Source organism: Dysidea avara, chromosome 10 (assembly GCF_963678975.1).
Source record: "Dysidea avara chromosome 10, odDysAvar1.4, whole genome shotgun sequence".
Lineage (NCBI taxonomy): Eukaryota > Metazoa > Porifera > Demospongiae > Dictyoceratida > Dysideidae > Dysidea > Dysidea avara.
This window is the reverse complement of record NC_089281.1, coordinates 11627065-11649999: the sequence shown is the minus strand read 5'-3', so window position 1 is coordinate 11649999 and position 22935 is coordinate 11627065. Positions and strand designations below refer to the sequence as shown.

Sequence of the window (22935 nt, the reverse complement as noted above, 5' to 3'; positions counted from 1 at the left end):
AAATACAACAAAGCCTTTTTATAGTGACCATCTCATTAAATAGACCGCATAGTAGTGCCATGTCAAGTAGATCGCATAGCTAGCTATTTAATCTAACTACCATTATAATGAGTATGTTTCACTGTTAAAAGTAATTACAAAGTGAAATATGTTAAAAGAGTTTTTCAGTTATAATATACAATTAATGCACAAATGCTTCTGGAGGTAATGCATTCTTTTCCTGCAAAAAGTATAAGCTTAAATTTAAAATACATCACATTTATAAATTTACTTTTAAACAATGAAATGCGTGGATGGCTTTATCATACTGCCAAAAGTTTTCTGATAAACATCTGAAATGAAAGGTAGACTGAAACTTTTACCAATCTTGCAGAGAACTCACTTTTCAGAGAATTGTACATTCATTCCAGTTTCAGTAGCCAGCTGTTTAACTTGATATTGCTGCTGCTATTAAAACACAAAACTTCATATATAGCTGTTATAGCTATTACTACTAAGTCAACTGTCAGGGCTTTTGAAGTGGCCAAAACAACATGTGTAAATAGGCAAATTCTGAACTGTCACATAACTCACCTCAAGTGATGGACTAGTAAGCTGTTGCTGTTGTTGTAAAGACATTGTTGTAGGTGACAGTGTGTTACTGACTCCTTGATTGGGTAGAGAGGAGCTGACAGCTTGAGCAATAGGACTAGTTGCCTGAAGCTGGGAAGCTAAGGCTTCCCTCACCATCTGAAACAAGAACACTAATTGACCACAAAAAAATGATGAAACTGGTTGACCATAAAATTAACTAGAAAATAATTGGTTCAGACACCAAATTGCAACTAAAACCTATGGTACCCTCTCCATATTGTTTCTTCTTACCTGGGCTTGACTTAAAGTAGAATTGCGTATGGTCAGTTGATCATTGACAATAGAAATGCTACATGATGAAATGTAGTGAATATGTGATCAAAACAATACCACATTAATTGTGATAACAAACAATATATCCGAAGCTTTAAAAAAAGAATGAAGCACAATTAAAGGTGTTGTCAATTACAAAGGTACTAAAAACACAAGAATAGATAGAAGATAAAATGTTACTTGGCACTTCAAAATGTTATTGATAATATATTAATCAAATTAAACTGAGTTTTGTAAATCACTGACCAAATTATAAGCTGCAATTCTTATTAGTGCACACCACTTCACAGTTACTAAGCACAATGGTTGCTATGTATTCTGGCAATTGGGAGTGTTATGGTATGATAGTCAGTGACAATTACTTTTCATTCTTCCTCTAACATTCCTTGCACCCACATTTAACCATTTCCTGCACATTGCACGTCCATTAGTATCTCTTGAACTAAGCTACTTCAATAGACTAAAAAATATCTCAACTATTCAGTGATGTTTTTGGTCCGGGTGAGCACAAGTCTTGTAAGGATTTCATGGAACACTCAGCAGCTTCTTTAGAACAATAGGCAGGTTATTTTGAATATCACATTTTTCTAAACTTAGAAGAGTTCACTGTACTCCCACAAGTCATCAAAGATAGTTCCAGTTATGCAAGTGTTATCATTTTCCGTGTCATATTGCAAACTTTCTGCTGTACTTCACTTGCATGCCATAGCCATATCGTCTGTAATTCTTGTACTTACATAGTTACAAAACAAGATCTTTCTTTCTAACTTTGCTACTTATATTAATCCTTATCACATGGGGTCCACATGAAGCCTACTGAAAGCCTGTCGTCAGTATCTTGACATCAAATATAGAAAAACTTTGACTCAGTTGCAGCTCTTTGCCATTTGCTGCTTCTTTCTCCAATTTTCTTTTCTTTCAGCAGCTTTTCAAAGTCAGAAAGATCAATTCTTTATTCATTGTTCAACTTCAATTCATTATTTGGTTTCTCATTGTGTGCCACTAGTCATGAGATTATTCATAAGTGATGTGTAGGTTCAAGCAGAAATATAATCAAATCATTATAATGTAATTTTGGCCTAACAGATGGGATCACTGCTTGAACCTCTCATACCACACTGGAACTTTTTTAAAGGACACAACAGAAAAAAAACCTGCAAAAATTATAGTCCTGCATGTATATAACAACTTTGTATATAATAACAGTAAATATTACTGTGTCCATTAAAAAAAAGTCCCACTTCATTCTTAAACGGAAGCAACTATCTTGGATTGATGCTTGTGCTTCCTTTTAAGAGTGAGCTTCAATTCAAGAATACAAAGCCAGATAGAATGTACCAAATTTCCGCCAAAACAATTTCCGAGAACAGAAAACATTCACAACTTCTGTAATTCAATACTATGATAACTGGCTACCTGACACCATCTGTTGTTTTTTTTACTTCTTGTTTTCGCTAACTACGATTACACATTACACAATGGCCATCGACACTACCGATTACCAATTTACGCGAAAGTATACATAAAAGTCTATTACATTCCATATTCATGGAGTAATCGGAGCTGGGTTATGGAATGTGGCACTCCTACAATTCAGGTAAAACCACTAATGTCCCTGCAGAAGCCTTTTAATTAAAAAAAATATTGTCTGAGTGCAACACTGTAGCTACAGAGATACAAATAACATTGTAATTTTGTTTAAATATACACGTACAAGCTCACAGACAACAAATAATAGGAAGTCGTACATTATGCCTGTCACATTTAAAGATATAATCTTCGTTTTATGGTGGATAAAGTACATTCAATTCAGTTCTGCTTTGTATTGAAACAGAAAAGAGAGAAATCAGACAGTCCTAATGGGAATAAAATACAATTTAACACTTTCCTTGACAACAAGAAAAGTAGTGCTTCATTCTTAGTATAAACAATGTAACTAAAAGCCGAGTTTAAAATTACAAGCCATAGGAATGTACTCCCAGCCATTTCTATACAAAAGCTTAGCTGTTAATATTGTAGTATACTGCTGTATCAATTATGCTGTATGCTGCTGTATCAATACTGCTATATACACTACTTATACACTGCTGTATCATTTTATCACTGCTTGAATTAACAATCAGAATTTGGCATTGGACAAGTACTTAAAAATCTGTTGACTGAATTTGATTTGTTTTGTATGTCTCAGCTGATTGATATTTCTAGCAGTGACTCTGACTTACCAAATTGTAAGTCGGTAGCTACGTAGGTGTTTAGTTTATGGTGTCACTTACCTTCCCTGGGCTGATGTAATAACAAACATACGTGAGAAAGACCTGACTGGGGCTTGATGGCCAGAACTACTACTACTACCAACTTCAGCAAACAGACCCCACACTGAGAAAACAGCAAAGGATGGCTAGAAAGTGTCAACAAACTTTGGACACAGTCATGATTGTATGTCAAACACAAACCGTTGCCCGGGAGACGTCCACGACAAATGACGATGCCAAATGTTTAGTCTTGGGGAGGTCGTTCAATGCCTTGACAACATCTAGCTTTCCCCGTTGCAACAAAGACATGCGTTTTGCTAGACAGAAATAAGAACATGTATATGTGCAAACATATCATCCTCATGAAATCCCTACCTCCAAAAGCTTTCATTATATTTCTACTGCATTTGAAATAATCTCCTAGATACGGTCCCCTGTGGCAAACATCATCAATCTGAATCTCAGAAAGACAACTACACAATCTTACGTACTTCATTCTTTCTGATGTCACTACTGATAAAGAAAACACTGCCTGAAATAAATAGGATAACTTGTAAGGTAATGGCTACAGTAGAAGATTGCATACTTCACTGGAATAAGCATTTAACAAGTTCTCTCGTGAGTGATCGTCATCGTACATATTGTAGTACCTAATAAAAAATGTAGAAACAACTTTGTAAGTATTCAAACAAGTCCTGCTACAGGACACAGTCTATTAGCAATTTTAACAGGACTCCAACATAAGGCCTTGAAATATTACCTAGAAATGTACTAATCCATACCACATGTAAATTGACACCATCCACTAGACTACGTCACCAAGCCATACATAGCCTCAAAAACCCAGTACCAGCTACTACGAGATGAATTATACATTAGTAATTACATGGTATTGATGTGGGCTATCAGTAACCTATTATCTAACATACAATTTGCAAGGTGCTATACAATTACCATGTTACATGTATACAGTTAATGGTGACTACTACACTGAGAGACTTACTGCTCTAAGAATGTCTTTAAGAATTGTTGTACTTCATCGTTCATTAGGTAGCTGGGCTATACATGAGTGGAAAACAACAATAGTTATGCCAGTATACAATATAGCCAGTCTTGGTATTGGGTGGTATGGTTAAAATCACATGCAAGAGACCCTGTAAAACTACAAGGAGTAATGCAATGGTTGGGTCTGAGACCATTACGGACTAATACTATACACACTATACACAGACAAACACACTCACACACAATACACACCACATAAATCAAACCACTAAAACAATTAAACAAACCGTCTCACCAAACAGTCAATTACAAGAGACTAAACAATCACAACTACCCATTACAGGATCACCAGCCACTGGGACTGAAACACATGCTATTGTTTCCCCACACAGCCAAACATCTTCTGGTCAGAATATCATGGGGAATAATTTTATTCGATTACCAACATCCCCAAAACACAGAGACACATCAAAGCATCCACATGCCCTTATAAGGTGACACAAAGGATACTTAATTCTAATAGGCAATTATATCATACAGAATCTTAAAACTAAAAATTTTAATTTACATGTAGCCATACAGAATGATGAGGTAGTCTCAACAGAATAAACTCTCAAACAGAATAAACTGAAACCTTTGTAATCTAACAATGGTCAGGATAAAAATTATGTCAGATTAACAAGATAGCTGGATTAACAAAGTGGTACATATAATAGTGAAAGTGTTATTGGTGGTATAGCAGACAATGTCAAATTATAATGGCGTTCTAAATTGGCAATTATCAGTATCAGTATCTGTGAAATTTACTGCTAGGTATTGGTAGGTGGGTATTATTCTGTATCAGTGGAACACTAATTGAGAATTCCTGTATGTTATAAAAGCACGCAGTTTACTCTTGTATGATACTTTGTGAAGTGTAAAGATAACTGTATTCATTGTCAAAACTTACACATACAAAAAAATTGGAATTTTCAACTAGAGTAGGGACCATAGCACATCAATAAAAAGTGCAGAAACAAACTGGAGTAGTGCATGATATTAAATCACAGTAAAACAATAAGAAGTGTTATATCCCTACTGTGCATTTCCATAGTGGTATCTTGAACACAGTAGGGATATAACACTTCTTATCGTTTCGCTGTGATTTAATATCGTGCAATACTCCAACTTGTTTCAGTACTTTTTATCAATGTGCTGTGGTCCCCCTACTCTAGTTGAAAATTCCAGCTTTTTGTGTGTATTTATTCGTTCACTTTCTTTGTAAACAATTATTATGACTAGTGAACCCACGCATACAGCATCTGAAATGGCGCTGCGTGCCCCAGCTATATCAATTATCATCTGAAAAGTGAAGTATCCGTTGTCAGCTATGTTCAATCCGTTACACAGCATTTCGAATCAATAACTGTTCGAAAAGCACCTCTGCAATCCACGTATACCAAAAGAAAGAAATGGTGCCACCCCCCCCAAGTTATATCAATTATTGTCTGAAAAGTGAAGTATCCATTACGCTTCATTGTTGGCTATGTTCAACCTGTTACACAGTAGTACAAATCAAGAACTGTTCAAAAAGCACCTCTGCAATCGACGAAGTAGCCACTATGAAAAAATACATAGGATTTCCATTATGATGGGAAGCCATCATGTGCTACTGCCAAATCAACACTTTTATCTGTCAGCAAAGATGAATGGGACACAAAGGAGGACACTGGTAAGTCCATGAAGAATACACTGTACGTATTGCAGTATGCCAAAAGGCACCTCTTGGGCTGAAGCAATGTCGAACAGTGAAAAAATCAAGCCTGTAGCCTTAGCTGCTTTCAAGTTACGCTTGTCTGAAGGCATCAGTCAGTCAGTTACTCAGTCAGTCAGTTACTCAGTCAGTCAATAGAAAATTCTGATTAATAAATTTTAAAAACTTTGTGGTCCCTACTATACAGTACTATCGTACTGTAAGATCATGTTACAAATAACCTTAGTACCAACCAATACTGTCTGGTCAATGTCCAAGGATTATACAACTGTGACCTGACCTTATCTATATAAACTAGTCCCGTTGTATAGTGACCCAAAATGAAATACTTCATGCACTCACAACTATTGTCATACACTAGCAGGTTACCTTAGTGTCAGGTAGTGATGAAGAGCTTGTTGTTGGTAGGTCAAATTTGACAGGACTATGTAACACTTGACCATCCTACAGTAACAGATGGGACATTCACAGTGTGATGTGCGAAACAGTATATCAGCTGATACACAGTGTGGTGACAATAAAATTTCCATCGTGCAGTACCAGCTATAACTCCATTGCACTGTTAAAAAACTAAAGAGTCTCTAGGAAACTGAGAAACAACCCAGAATATTATTAAATTTTAATAACTCAGGCTTTTTTCATACCTTCATAATCAAAAATTGATTGCATTGGTATAATTGTGTATCACGACAATCTGATATCTCAATATGTAAAGTCACTACCCCAGTATGAAATATGGTGTAAGGGGGTTCTCAAGACAGGCAATATGAACCACATTAACCTACCCTGGTATATCAAGCATTATACCATATATGGTGAAACATTAAAAGGGAATTTTTGTGTTATCATTGCAGGAAATTAATAGCATTAATACTCTGGCTTTTTGGTAGGACAAGACCATGTGCACTAAGCGCTAACAAAAATATTTTTATTTAAATGTAGTCATACTATTGAAAGTAATAAATCATACAACAACGATTGTATTGTAATCATTGATGACTACTGTTACTGTTGACGTAAAAGTTGTGACTGCCACACATTGTCATCATTGTAAGTCATTACTCCATAACATCAGCATTTTTCCAATTGTTTATCATACCGCTGCAAACAACAAACTAAATAGAACTAACATATGTATTGAGCCCCGTCAAGTCCCTTCCTCTAGTTTTTGTACAGGGTCTATCAGCTCGCATAAAATATTTTCAGTACTTGTGCAATATTATTACACATTCCCCATGGACTTGTCCTACCTTCATGGCTTTTAGTAGCTTCTCATCAAGATAGCACTTATGAAGATGATGACAATACTAACTAAATCTCCACAAGAAAATTCCATTATGAACTGTTTCACCATTTATGGTGATATAAATAGTTTAGTTTTCACATACCTACCTACTAGCAAAAATGTTTAGCAACTTACTAGAATTTGTAAATTGGGAAATTTTGCTCTCATTAAACTATAGAAAGAAAGAAAAAAACACCATTATTTAACACCATAGCCACTAGTATAAACAATGGATGTACATACAACTACACACAAACAGATGTAATATAATTACCTTGAATATTTACTAAAATCACCACAAGAATTTACAAGGGAGTTTCCCTCCAAAGTGAGATTTGTTACTGTTGAAGTAGCTACCTTATTCAACTCCTCCACATGATTTAACTACAACACACAAAACACATCACATCCCCTCCATCAACTACATATACTACTTCACACACTTACCTGATTATCTGACAGGTTGAGTATCTGTAGCAATGACAGGTTCATGGATATAGCAGTAGAAAAAGTGTCTAACTGTCTCAGTCGATTAGAGCTAAGGTCCAGTGACACCAACTGCAATACAGTATGAGTAGTGAAACACCAGAGAAGCTGACTGTTGGTATGGTCTGCTCTTGTTACACAGGTCATTGGCCAAAACATTAGTATCAATGTGAAGCCTGGAATATGTCTAGTTAGGGTTTTACAATACATTTAGTATTGGAGTGAAGTTGGGCAGAACAAGTAGTTTACATGATTGTTATAGAATAATATTGTTTGTAGAGGGGGGATGTGTTGAATTTTGTAGGAGCTCAAGTGAAACTGTAGTAACAAAGAATAGTTCGACTATTCTATTAGAGAGTTTTATCCATGTCACTGGCATACTGTATTAATAAAAAATTGAAAATTAAGAGGGAGAATAGGGATCGCTGAAAAAAAAAACCATGAAACAAGAAGGGATAGCTGGGGTGGTAATGTAAACCACAAATCCCTATTTTGATTCTCTGTCATAAATCTTTAGTTACATACTCCGTCATTTTGAAACGAGTCAAAATAGGGATTTGTGGTTATTTTGAAACGAGTCAAAATAGGGATTTGTGGTTTACATTACCATCCCAGCAATCCCTTCTTGTTTCATGGCTTTTTTCAGCGATCCCTATTCTCCCTCTTAAAAATTTTAAATTCATCTAGTTTATGTACTTTTTATTAATCCAGTATAATGGATTATTTATTGACAATGAAGACTGTTGTGAATAGTAACGCTGTCAACGTTCAGTACACACATGAAACTGATCAAATTGCAGTGTGCATACAAAGTCTCCTAGAATTTACATTACTAGTGCCTTTAATATGTCTAATTCAGTGAAGGATCAGATATACACTTGACTGCATTAATAGAGGATTTATGTGACTGCTCTATTAGAGTAATTTAATCTGCCCATGTACAATAATCACAGAACGAAAAAACCACCTTGCAACAAAGTCTTCAGCACAGATTAAGCTTCCTGGGCTATACTGTGTTTAATAAGAACAGATTTTATTAACAACAAGCAGCACACACCAGAAAACCTCTCTGAGTGCAATCTTGTATGGCTTCGCGGGCATAAAGGCATTTTGGCAAGAAGAAACAGCCCAGTTTAGGCTATTCCTACCAGAAAAATAAATAAAAAATAGATCATGGTCACACACAATGATCCATTCAGCAAGCCTTACTACTTTTTATCCTAGATTACTATTGATTAGAGCATTTTGATAACACAGTTGAGGCAGTGTTTGACCAATTTGTGAGCAAAATCAAGTGTATAAATGAATGGTGAGATTTATAGTGCAACATTTACACATAATATTCACAAGTATAGGGAAACAAGGGAGGTCACATATATACTAGTGGACATTTAATTTCTAATTCAGTCTATACCCGTGACTGAATTAGGGATTAAAAGTCCACTATCACGAATCAACGCCTTGGGTTGTCAGCAAAAAGAATTGGAACACAAAGGAGGACAAAGGTAAGTCCATGATGCATATATTGTACTTACTGCAGTATGCCAAGAGGCACCTATCAGGCTGAAGCGATGTTGAACAGTGAAAAAATCAGGCCCATAGCCTTAGCAGTTATCAAATTACATTTGTATATGTCTGAAGGTATTCGATTGTACTGAAGGCACCTTTGGGCTCAGTTATACCTAACCAATACTGCCAAGGAACCATGAAGGTATTGTGAGGCTGATATTTTGGACACAAAAGCCCACATCTTCATGATCCCTAATATACAGTACTGTATGCAGCATTACTACTAATCCTATCATGCTAGGGCTAGGCTATGATGATATCATACAGTACTGTATCATGAGGTTTGGGCTTTCTTGTCCAATGCAAAACCAGCCTCACTTTTCCTTCATAACAGCTTGGTAATATTGGTTAGGCATAACCAATCCTATAACTAGTGGCTATACATATAGTAAGTCTTAGGTTTGCCCTACAATGCTTTTAGCATCCTGTCTAGTTAATTGAATTTTCTGCTAACTGATTGACTGCCTGATGCCTCCAGCAAAACATAATTATGGATAAGGCTATGGGCTTGTGTTCAACACTGCTTCAGCCTGAGACATGACTTTTTGCCAACTGTAGCAGCTGCAATACATGCATACCTTTGTCCTCCTTTGTATCCCATTTCTTTCTCCACTACCACATAAGTGTTGGTTGACAGTAACTCACTGCATGGCTTCAGTGCTTTATTTTCTGTATTGTGACTGGATTGATTGCAGAGGCATTTCTAGTATTGTTCTTTTGGTTTTAAATGCCATATAACAGGTTGAATATAGCTGGAAAAGAAGTGGGATGGCGACTTCGCATTTCGTTTGTTGATAATTGCATGGGGTCCACGTTCAGTTGCACAATTAATGTGTCTGGTACTTTGATGCAGGTATGAGATGGTAATGAATTAGTAATAAATGGTAGATCCTCGGTTACCCATACCCTTGTTTATTTAAAAAATGATGTGGTGTAGGTGTATGTTTTATTAGAGTATATAAATAACAGGCTTGAAAATCACTTATCTAAGTACTTTTTATTCAATATCTGACACCATATTATAGCTGAGATCACATCTTGTACCACTATAGTGAGGTGGTGTTTGACTTACATCTGGACACTTGTCAATAACAATGCTCATCACAGAATTGGCAAAAGCTGGTCTCTGCATTGCACCTTGAATTCCATGTTGTTGTAATACTGTATGGGATATAAGCACAAACATATCATGTAAACTATTGGATATCTCACAAACAAACACGTACAAAAAAGCAAAGCCTGTTTTGGAACCCATAGCCTATGTTGGTCCCAATAATGCTAAGAGAGATATAGACAGTTGAGCACTTGTTGCCTCATTTGATAACATGTCACCATTATACAGCTGGGTAGACTTGAACATTCCTTGCCCAAGGAAACAACAGCAACTGGGCATTACCATTTGAAGGGGTCAGTGGAAAAAGGGGATATGTGCCATTTTAAAATTCCCATTTTCTAAAAATTAGAATGGTCTGTCTTAACCTTGTGAATAATTTTGTCACTAAGTAAACAACAGAATTTAAAAGTTCATGGCAGTCTCAAATTAGTTTTTAGCAAATACCACAATAAGTCAATAATGTCCCTAAAGTCTGTTTAATACCCACTATGTGGTCAGCTAAATTTTCAAATGGCATTTGTCCCCCTTTTGCTGCTGACCCCTTCAATTATCAATTGTGATTATCAGATTGAATTGGTGCTCTAACCACTTCATCTGCTAACCCACATACCAAACATGCACATATACTGTAGACATGTACAGTCTACACATACATTGTTGTACTTGATTCTCAATTATTCAGTGAAAATTAAATGCTATTTTGGATATGGATATTGGACTACTCAATTGAAAGCTAGGGAATATGGAAACATTTTAATTATCAACTTACTGTGTTACAAGTATCACATGACCTATACAATAGCAGTCAGGTTACATTTCTCATGCACTCAAAAATCCAAACAAGAGTAATAGGTACATTACATTTACTCAGGGTCACACCAGATCCTCTACACATAATAAACTCAAACATCGTCTCCATAGTACAAACTTAAATAGAAACTCTTATTTCCATCGCCTTCCTCGTTTGTGGAATGCTCTTCCTGTAATCAATACCAATTTATCAATTGCAACCATCAAGGCTAAACTAAAGAAATTTATGTGGAATCATTTTGTAACTCATTTTGACGATGACAATCACTGTACCTACCATTATCTATGTCCGTGCAGCAAATGTCACGATCTCTTGCCACCATCAAACTTTCAAACACTATAGCTAAGTTATAATTAGTTAAAGTAATTATAATGTATGTATAACTTGTGTTTTAGGCTGCAAGCACCAGTTGCTTGCAGACCTTTGGCATACTTGCCATAAAGTAATAATAAAATAAATAAATAAAATAAGAATACCACCGTAGTTGTGAGTAAAGAATAAGCAGTATTGTTATAGTAAGTATATCCTCAGTTAATTAGAGCTCTATTATACAAGTAACTTGATCATTTAAACATAAAAATAATCGCTCAATTCATCAATGGTGTGTGTTCTATTAGAGTAGTTGAACTATTATTTGTCGACTAAGCTGCTGACTATCAATCACTGGTTTGTTATGTGCCAGAACATGTGTTATGTTTTTTAGAATAGTACCACTGTCTGTATTGCATCTTTGAAGAATGGTACGGTATGGAGAAAAATACTTCAGTATCTAAAGGATGGGTACATTATGATTCCCACACCTGTATTACATGCAGGTAGTCTGTGCGAAGTGTCTGCATGTAGTTTAGCTTCATGTATGGCCATCACTAGCTACCAAAAATTTAACTGCTACATTAAAATTGGTATTTCGGTATTTTAAAATACCGTTTCGGTAACTTTCTACTAATACCTAAATACCTCTCAACCCTAATTACACCAGTACACTGAAAAAACATCATCTTTACTGATACGTCTAAATTTGTTATCGCACACCTCTACCCACAATTTTATAGCAAATTGCCAAATATTAGTTTCGCCAATATTTGTTGTTATACGGTACTTCACAACAACCAAATTTTTAGACTTTAAATGACAACCTGGTGCCAAGAGTTCATATATAATATATTAGGACTGAAGCAATCATGGTTTTTTAGTATTCGAGTACTCTCTAGAATTAACGATCAAGCACTCACAAATACCAGCTACTTGTAGTCATACCCATTTCACAGTTTTTTCAAGTAACAACAATGGTACACACACTGTATTACAGCAGGGGCGGATCCAGGATTTTAGGAGGGGGGGTCTAAGGGTAAGAGTCACTGCACAGTGTGCGAAGTGCAAAGCACGAGCATTCTAGGGGGGTCTGGGGCATGCCCCCCCCCCCCCAGGAAAATTTTGAAAATTCAACCCTCTGAGATTGAATTTGATGCAATCTGACACAAATTTATGGCCTGGTATGAGTACACATTAAAGATCCATACATTATACTAATGTACTTTGATTGAATGACTATTGACTGTCTTATTATGTTATTGTTATGTACAGTGTATTTTATTATAGGTAGCTACAGCCTAGTGGATTACTACTGTCATTTGAATTGTCCCCATGCAGGCAAATTACAACAGAAGTTTCCTTGGCTGTCGAGTGGTAAACTCCTCAACTACTTCATCAGCCTCAAGTGGAATTTGATGATGATACTGCATCATTGCTAGCCCATTTAGTCTTTCTTGTGTCATAGTACTCCTTAAAGAAGTTTTGATTAATCGGAGCATACTGATGGATCTTTCACATTCACAACTAGTGACTGGAACAGTGGCAGCGAATGTCAACAACGTATAAATGTTAGGATACAAATCCTTGTCAAGCTGTTTTAATGCCTTCTCAGGGGTGTTTAAGGCTTCTGCATCAGCTTTACATGTTTCTGATGACCAGTAGTTTCTCCATGAAAAGCCCCTAGATAGAGGTAAATCATCCTCATAAAACTTATTAAATCATCAAAATCTATATTCTTGGATTTTTAATTAGTTCTGATGGTTAAAGTTGAGCAAACTGTAAGAGAAATTGAGATGAAGACTCTGTAAACCGAACATTTAGTTCACTGATCAGGTGATCTAGCATAGGAATTGTTGTTGTGCGCTTATAATACTCACTGGGACTATTGGATGGAAGGTTTTGTCTGTTTTGCTGTCTGTTAGTAACACTTGGTACCGATTCTTCAATTCCAACACTCTGACATAATACTGTAACTTCATTGTATATTTGCGAATGAAATCTCTCCACATCACACCTCTGCTTAACCAAAGTAGATTTCACATTCTGAATATCTCTGTGAGCCCGAATTGCATTGACATAGCGACCTTGAAGTTTCACGGACAGCCCTTTGATATATGACAGCACATTCCGTGTAGCCACCAAAGCTATGACAAATGAAAATCTGAACACTGTAAAAAACAGTGACTGGGCATCTGATCTGGTTTCAGCATTCCATTCTGCTGGAGAACTGTTGGCTATTTCCTCCAAGCAGCATACTATTGGCATAAATAAATCCATAAAACTTTCAAAAGCCTCATGTCGCTCAATCCAGCGAGTACGACACATCTCCTTTATCTTCCTACGCTTTTCATTGGCAAACAGATTGTCAATCCACTTCTCCAAAGCCAACTGCCTTTTTGGAGAATTGCTAAAAAATCGTGATACTTTATCAGCTGACTGCATCATATTGCTGATTTCTCTGATAGTGCAAGATTTGACCACACAGAGATTTAGTCTGTGTGAAGTACAGTGAGTGTACAATGCTTTAGGGTGTTTTGCAGTTATACAAGCAGCTGCACCTTTAGATTTCCCAGCCATAGCTCCAGCTCCATCGTATGCTTGACCACGAAGAAATTGCAACTGCAATTGCCATTTTTCTAGTTGTGAAAGTATGTCATTGGCAATTGCTTGTCCAGTAACCCCTGAGACACATTTATGAAATCCCATAAACACTTTTGTTGGAGATCCTTCATCAACATAGCGGATGCTAATTGATAGCTGCTCATCATTGGCCACACCTGTAGCTTCATCTGCTAGGACAGAAAAATTACATACGTGACGAATCTTCTCTAAAATTTTGTTACGAATTAGGTCACCACAAATTGAAATGAGATCATTTTGAATAGTTTTACTGGTGTATAGCATTGCCAGCAGCAGATTCAGCAGCAGATTCAGCAGCAGATTCAGCAGCAGATTCAAGATGATTTGAAAGAACTTTATCACCAGCCTGTACACGAAACTTGAGCAAACCAAGAAAATTACCATGATTGTTGTTTGGGTTTTCTTCAACAGAAGGTCTATCATCGCGGTGACCACGAAAAGCAAGGCCTTGCCTTCCAAAAAAAATTACTGTCTCTGCTATTGATCGGAGCTTCAGTCTGTTCTCAGCTGCTGTCTTGCTGTTTGCGGTGTTTAGTCGGAAATCTATTCTTGCATCAATGTTTTCCATACTTCTAACAAACATATTTGCATCTTGTACTGCATTTTGATGAGTTTTGTTTCCTTTAGAATTTCCAAGGCCATGAAAATGCTTCCCCAACAGCTCCGTGGCTTTTTAAAATTAGTGAAGGGCCCGGTTACAAAAACACCAAGTTCCTCCACAGTTGGCTCGGTCTTACCAAATAGAACACAATACTTACAGTATCCTCCACTTTGTGACTCAGAATATACTAAGCCAGGATTTTTCTCTAGCCATCTGTGTTGGAAATGTCGACGAATCTTGTTAATCACATGAGTGGGAAATTTGTAGTTGATAGAAGGAACATAATGCCTTTTCAACAGAAAATATTTTTGTTGATCTGTGAGATTGATTCGAGATTTTAATTGTGCAATCTTTCCAAAATTCCCACTACTTATTGCATCCTGAATAGCTAATTGAGCCTGGTCATTAGTTAGCAATCTCTGACTGAGTGGACCATAATAGATGACTGGTGGTGTCAACTGCAATGTTATCATTGCTACTAGTGTTATGCCCCTCTATGTCATTTTCCGACTCTCTGTCTGAATTGCTCTCCTCACTCAGTACAATGGCCTGATCATCTTGCTGTGAAGATTCCTCTTCAGAATCCAACACAATCACATCATCAGCAGAAATTGTTCTGTTATCAGCCTCGAGCCCGTCATCAACACTACCAGTGCTGTGACAATACAAAGTACATAACTATACTGTAAGTTTAAATTACCTAGCTAGCTACATTGCACTACTAGTTACAATTAGCTATATGATACGCGATGATGCGTTAAAATTAGTTTTGTGGATTATCTAGCAATTCATAGAAGCCTTAAAAATATAATCAGTGGCGAAACCACACAGTAGCTCAGCTGGCGTGCAGCTGTGTGTCAGCCTCATACACGTGGACGTTGTATCTGTAAAACAACATTGCAAATTGGCTTTCTTTGTCACTAGCAATGTCTCAGAAATCCGTCCACAAACATTGCTAGCCTCGTCACTACTCCTGTAACGCTTTGCAGCCATATCGCACGTGAGTAATAGCCAATGCTTAATTAATTATCATTGTGCGCTTATTAGTAAGCGCCTATAAAAAAATATATATATCCTGAGGGGAGGGTCTCCAGACCCCAAAGACCCCCCCCCCCCCCCCCCCCCTGGATCCGCCCCTGTACAGTACTGATGTTAGTGTTCCTGACAAGAAATTATACCATTCAAACTCTATAGTCTTCATCATGTCACTCCCTGATGACAAATACATCATGTGAGATGGGTCATGTAATCTTAATAACAAGTACTCGAGTACCAATTTTACTATGTGAGTACCAAAATCTTTTAACAAGTACTGCAGTATTTGTTTCAGCCCTATAACATATACTGAGGAGAGTGTCCTACTCCCATATACCCCTGTAGAATATCATAAGTAATGAATGACATGACAGGTTTGTGATGAGCAAGAAGCTATAAAAATGCAGAATTTGTAAGTGTTATGCCACACACATAAAACTCAGAACTTTCAAAGAGAACAGCTGTATTGGTGAATGGCCTAGTGAGAAATGCCTTTGCCGTTAGTCTGAATCCCTGGAGCCACGCTTGTAGTTCAGTGAGAAATGCTGAAAACCTGAGGTTCAGTTGCTAGTGACATTGTTAGGCATACATTCAATTAACACTATGATCAATTAATGCCATTAATTATACAAAGAGAAATGGACGAACTCAGACCATCACTTTATGATACATCCTTCTACAGGGGTATATGGGAGTAGGACACTCCCCAGTATATATCTAATCCAAGCTGTGAAAAAGGGTACTATAGCCTTATGCATGAGGTAATGAAGTACACCTGAGCTACACTCGTGATGGTCACTATAATGAGGTGGTTTTATAAATGAGATGGTTTTATAAATGAGGTGGTTTTATAAATGAGGTGGTTTTATAAATGAGGTATTTGAAACCTACATGACATTTTCACTATAATGACATGGGCTTATTAAAGAGGTGATCGCTAAAAAGGCTTGGAAGTACTAGTCCCATAGACAGATAACACAGCAAGAGTCACAGAGGCATACATACACTAGCACGCAGCAGGTCAAACTAGATATAAAACTGTACGAGCAGTTCACAAGCTTCACTTACCTTGATCATGGAACATGTCAGACAGGTCAAGCCCCTTAGTACTGGGATCATATCTTTGTGACAAGCAATGCTAATGATGACAGATGACAGATATAAACAAGTATACCACAAATGGACTATAATGGAATTAATGAGGACTAACTCATAACCTTTCAAATTTTTGCATCACATCATGTGACATGATATCATGATTATATTTACCTACCATAAGCAGGGATGTGCCCACAGTGGTCAGTACTGACCACCACTCAAATAAAATAGCCATCACTACCTCTCACCAACCACTACAGAATCACCTGTGACATACAAAGTTAAGGCCCCACACTACATTTCTTGACCCAACTTTATTTCTTGTAGCCACCACTACTCTAATCCACTGCATAAGATATATTATTTGGAAACCCTCATATAACTAGGGAAAGCCACACCCCAACTCACAAGGATCACTTCAGTGTTATCCTGTTCCAAGCCATCAGACATCCCTTCCATGCTCATCTGTTGCTGTATTGGTGGACCTCTGACTGATCTGCTATCTGTGAACCTCTGTCCTCCTCCACCACCTCCTGTGTGAAGGACAAACAATAGTAACGCATACATCACATGTGTGTCACACATTACATGCACGTAGACACACATTACATGCATGCACTCACACTCACCCACACACACACACACGCACACTACACCACACAAAGACATACCCCTTGTAGGTGGAGCAGAAGGCTTCACTACAACACTCAGTTCTCCACCAGAGGATGAAAGCTTCCCAACTTGCTTCAACTGCATGGCCACTCTCTGGTCCTCCACAAAGAACATTGCTTTGTCTCCCAAAACATGCCACTAAAGCAAAACAAATGCAAGCACGTGTGTGTGTGTGTGTGTGTGTGTGTGTGTGTGTGTGTGTGTGTGTGTGTGTGTGTGTGTGTGTGTGTGTGTGTGTGAGTGTGAGTGTGAGTGTGAGTGTGAGTGTGTGTGTGTGTGTGTGTGTGTGTGTGTGTGTGTGTGTGTGTGTGTGTGTGTGTGTGTGTGTGTGTGTGTGTGTGTGTGTGTGTGTGTGCATAAAAACCTAATGACATACCTGTATGGGATTTAGTTGACCAGACACTTTAGAGCTCAGTGTTTTAATCAACCATTCCTTATTGTTCTGTGCTCCATTGTGTATCTATGTGTAAAACATTACTACACATTACAATGTTTATTCATCACTTAAAAGCATTTCCCTCTCCCAATACAACATACCAATGAAAGGATACAGTGTGTATTCAAGTATCAAACATGAATAAATACCATTTGTGAAGTTCAGGAAACGTAAGTGATTTACCAATTTACAACACGTGCCAATGTACTAGATAACTATTCAGAACACATGAAGAACATCTGAATGTAAAATTGCTATAACTATGATCAGGTGTGATTGCAAAAGTTGGTCCACTATATGAAACTTGTTTTCCATCACAACAAAGGTATTTCAATAAATACACATACAAGTGTTTACCAACAAAGAGATGCCATTATTTACCCATAGCATAAGCAGGCCAAAATATTTTTAAACACTTGGTGATATACCCCTAGGCCACTAACTATTGGGAACTGAAAATATCACCATGCACTACCTAGCATTAAAAGATATAGTTAGTAACTAAAAAATACTTGAATATTTTTCTAACCTATAGCTATAGAATAGTGTAAAGTCTTGTCCAACCTATGACTCACTCACTCTCCCCAACACATTGTTCTTATAGTATACATCATTACATTAATGTATATTGGAAACTACCCCTCACACAAAGGAAACACAAAGTAACACAGTTGACTTTCACATCCTTACACATTCCAAACATTCACCTTATACCATTCAACGCTAGTTAACATGAAAGTCAGGTCACAATTGCTAGCCTTTAACAACTAACTCACAGTGACTTTACTCCATGAAGATGAAGCAGGTGCTCCTACATAACCATCTTGATTATTCCTACTGTTACCACTTGGCAAGCCACCCAGTCTACTGAATACACTATTACCAGGACCACCACCTCGATTGTGTTGGTACGATCCTCGTCCTCTGTACGGCCTTCTGTTTGACGTCTTGTACGGGGCACTAGAAAATTTACATACAGTATTAAAGATCCAGGCAGCACACACCCTTCCTTAATGTTTTAGGTTAAGGCACAGATGCTGGCAGTGAGTAGCTGCAGACATCAATGTTGCTGCAGGCATTGTTATTCTACAGAACAGTAAACAGAGCTTACTATCTTTGTTCTCTTCCAGATGACCACGAGTTAGAGGTGGTCTCTCCTCCAAGTCCATCGTCCTCTTCTAAAGCATCTCGGTCCAGATATCCACCACCTGAACTAGCATTGCGACCACCTCTTGAATTGAAATGACCACGTCCCCTTCCACCACGCCTACCACCCCGTCCGCTATATCTGAATGCCCCGCCTCTACCGCTAGGACCTGCAGAATTACTTTTATTAATGCTCAGCAAATGTCTGTGTGTACACTATGCGCTGGTAGCAAAGGAATTGCGAGACTATTAATGCGTTATGTGTGTACCTGAGTGGTCCTTTCCGCCCTCCTTCAGTAAAAATCCCGCCTCCCTGCTGAATAGGCCACTCATTACTTGACAGTTCGGAAAACGCGGTTGCTCCAAATATAGCTCACTGTGACGTAATTCTAACAAGTCATCACTCGGGACTCTTTGATCGTTTCTTGCCGTAAATAAACAAAGAAGTTGCGTTCCTTAAAAGTCGAAGTGATTTCAGTTATTCGTCATTGATTGTGTTGTTTCGACTTAACTGGGACAGTTCGGATTATTTTGTACTGGAGAGAAATTAAAATGTCTGCCAGCCTTACTTCTCAAGATGCGAGACAAGATTCGGTCAAAGCACCACTAAAATCTTTTAAACAAAGAAGAAATTTTGGTAAGAGATCAATGATTTGTGCCACCGTGGATGGTGTAAATTACATGCTTGTAATGATTGTTCGTGGAATCTGTTCCGTTTATCAACACTGATTGTCCTAATTAGGAAATAGAGTTCCCGTATACTGGGGTTACATGAAGGCTCTTCAGTGGTTCTCCTTGCAATATAATTGGAAGTAAATAAAGCTAATTTCAGCATTCTTGCTGTCACACGGTTAGAATGACCTGAATTAGTATTAGATGACAATGCAGAAGCCATTAGTGTGTATTGGGTGACATCAGCTTATCTGATTTAATTGTTTACACTGTTGGTCACTAGGCGGGTGGGAATGTTCAGCTGGTGTAATATATGGTAGACAAGTGTGTGGCATCTTGTGCCTTTGAACAGCAAGGACCCCATTTGTAATAGTATAGATCATTTATATATTTAGACCCCTGAAATCAAGATTATAAAGGATGGTGTAAATATAGCCAAAATAGAGATTCCACTGTAGTGCATAGAGTATGGAGCAATCTCTGGCAAGTTCTTTCATCAGATGAGTGTGCATACATCTGATAGTTTTGTTATGTTTTTCTCTTTGTCACATACTGTAGCAAGTCGCAAAGAAGAAGTTGCTAACATACGTACCAAATTCCCTGACAAAATTCCTGTGAGTTCTAACTTTAATACGACTGTTGCAGACTGGTATGAATTTGTGATGTGTGCAGGTTATTGTTGAGAGATATGGCAAAGAAAAAGATCTACCCATCCTCGATAAAACCAAGTTCTTAGTCCCCCAGGATCTTTCCATGAGTCAGTTTGTTACCATCATAAGGTAAACTAACCTTTTCCAAATGGTTTTTTAAAGCTTAAATAAAGTTCTGACTTTAATGTCTGTCATATTCCAATAGGAACCGTATGGGTCTCACCCATACTCAAGCATTTTACCTGTTGGTGAACAACAAGAGCCTTGCTAGCATGGCAACAACACTTGGAGAGGTGTACAAGTCAGAAAGAGACGATGATGGATTTTTATACATGGTCTATGCCTCACACGAGTTCTTTGGTTGATCACATTTTTAATTCAGAGTATAATCATCACCTATTTTAAAGTCAAGAGACATTTAATTGTTTGTACAGTAATATATTATCTGCCATGCTTGTGAGAGTGTTTATACTGTGCTGAACTGTTTACTACTTTTTGTCATCTGTTTTGTGTACAAATCCAGTTGTGTGTGTGCTGAATAGAAATCATTTGTCATCCAGCGAAAAAGCTATGATCTAACTGTAAGGTCACCCTGCTGTGTATCAGGTGCCTCTAAAATCTATGGAGGAATCGGGATATGCAAATGATTCACAGCATAATCTCGCCCCAGGCAGGGTGCACGTGATTTCCTTTGCGTAATAAGTAGTTTAGGGGCGGGCGTTACCAGACCGGAAAACACTATTGAACACGTATGCGTGCGCATATGAACATGTGCTTAATGCTTTAGTCTAGTCGAAATTTTGTGAACCTAGTAATCTCAAGAACTATGAAGTTTTTTTTCTGATTTATGTTCCAAGGTGGTTCTAGAACAGATTCAGCTTGGTTGCCCAAGTGGCAACTTTGGGCAACTCTAGAAAATTGGCGAAAATTTATATGCAGGAAGTCATAAATTTACATATGAGCTAGTGTTCATAACTCTTCGGGATTTTATACAATCAAAGTAATTTTGGCACCATTGAATTCAGCACATTTTTCTGCACAAGATGATACTAATTTGAGGTCAAAAAACAAATTACGTAATTGGTTGCCATGGTAACGGACGTTCTATATTAATTTTTAAAAGGGAGCAGAAGAGTAGCTACCACTCGTTTTCAGACTTAAGTTTTGGTTGTATGATAATCTACAAGGTTTGATATTGGATCAGGAGTAGAGTAAGTGTAGATTTGATGCATTTGGCTGGTTTTCTAATTAATGCAGTACGTTTTTCTGTTTCATTTTTGTAAACTTTACTTTCAACTTTAAAAAAATTGTTTTTTAGGTGTTTGACATCCTGCAATACATATTTCTGCAACAATTTTCACATTTCTTTTGCTTCCGATGGCTACATTGGGTGATCAAAAGTGCTTTCTTCCAATCTGTAGTAAGTCTGGGCAATTTAGCACTTTCAAACAAAAAGCAGTGAAGAAGCTGATAGAGTGTGCAGTGGAGCGTGGTGACCAGGAGCTTCATAACAAATTGCAGAGCATTCTAAATTCTCATGGAGAACAAGCATCAGTTGAACTCCATAAGAACTGTTATTGTTCGTATACATCAAAGGATCATATAAAGAAACTTGTGTCAAGGAAGAGGAAGGCTTCGGAAGCTGACATCACAGAGGCTCCAACAGCTAGGGTTAGAAGATCACAAGTAGGTGATTTTCAGTTCAAAAATCACTGTTTATTTTGTGCTAAAGTGTGTGAACCTATAAACCCTAAGCATCCTGATAGGTGGGAGAAAGATAAAGCTTGAGCACCTTTTTACATATGAGCTATGTTCAGTTCCTTCATCACTTCTAGATGAACACAGTTGTCTCCGCAAAGCCAACAAGTCTGCTCTAGTTAAACGTCTTGGAGTGCTTGATGTCTTACCAGTAACTCCTGAAACTGTTGTAGTGGATGTTTCGCAGCTATTTTATCACACTGTGTGGCCACATGGTGGTAATCTGTCTAATTTGATTGCTTGCATTCAAAGTAAGATTAGTCGTTATCCAGATGCTACTGAGAAAATCATTGTATTTGACAAATACAATGACACTTCTGCCAAAGATCATGAGAGAATGCGGCGTGCTGGGGAGGTGGTAGTTGACTACGAGCTCTCCATCACTAGTCCCCTTCCCAAAAGAGATGCAATTCTCAAAAGCAAGAACAACAAGCGACGGTTGGCAAGTGTGTTGTGCACCTTCAGCATGGATAACAATGTGACAATGGAAACTAGGGATGATGGTGCCTTTAGTCATGATGAAGCTGATGTCACAATGGTTTCGTATGTCATACAGGCTGCTAGCCATGGCAAGAGTGTGATTCGTGTTCTTAGTGATGACACTGATGTCTTTGTTTTATTGGTCTATTGGGTGCATCGAGCTGGACTGCAATGTAAGGTACAGATGGAAAGATGGGATGGGACAGTGCTGGACATTAATGCTACTTGTGCTGACTTGGGCGAAAAATGCTTTC

General features: G+C 37.6%; 2 protein-coding genes across 3 annotated transcripts; one reads left to right on the top strand and one right to left on the bottom strand.

The window, feature by feature from the left end:
- Positions 1-69: 69 nt before the first annotated feature.
- Positions 70-19550, bottom strand: LOC136236365 (nuclear RNA export factor 1-like). Of its 2 annotated transcripts, none has more exons than XM_066026506.1 (23): positions 19391-19550; positions 19087-19291; positions 18752-18935; positions 17916-17999; positions 17539-17677; positions 17276-17400; positions 16838-16907; positions 10329-10417; positions 7649-7759; positions 7476-7585; positions 7337-7373; positions 6286-6360; positions 4162-4217; positions 3745-3808; positions 3650-3690; positions 3534-3592; positions 3360-3475; positions 3180-3304; positions 865-922; positions 574-729; positions 383-444; positions 272-332; positions 70-220 (listed from the first exon to the last, which is right to left on the bottom strand). In XM_066026506.1, exons 1-23 carry the CDS (start codon positions 19452-19454, stop codon positions 182-184), a joined length of 2130 nt encoding a protein of 709 aa, XP_065882578.1. In that variant the 5' UTR covers positions 19455-19550; the 3' UTR covers positions 70-181. The 2 variants fall into 2 exon arrangements, with proteins under 2 accessions (XP_065882578.1, XP_065882577.1); XM_066026505.1 differs by having other exon boundaries at positions 71-220; positions 383-447.
- Positions 19480-21010, top strand: LOC136236366 (microtubule-associated proteins 1A/1B light chain 3A-like). Its single transcript, XM_066026507.1, has 4 exons — positions 19480-19758; positions 20352-20407; positions 20466-20572; positions 20649-21010. The coding sequence occupies exons 1-4, from the start codon at positions 19674-19676 to the stop codon at positions 20806-20808; spliced, it is 408 nt and encodes a 135-aa protein (XP_065882579.1). The 5' UTR covers positions 19480-19673; the 3' UTR covers positions 20809-21010.
- The last annotated feature ends 1925 nt before the right edge of the window (positions 21011-22935 follow it).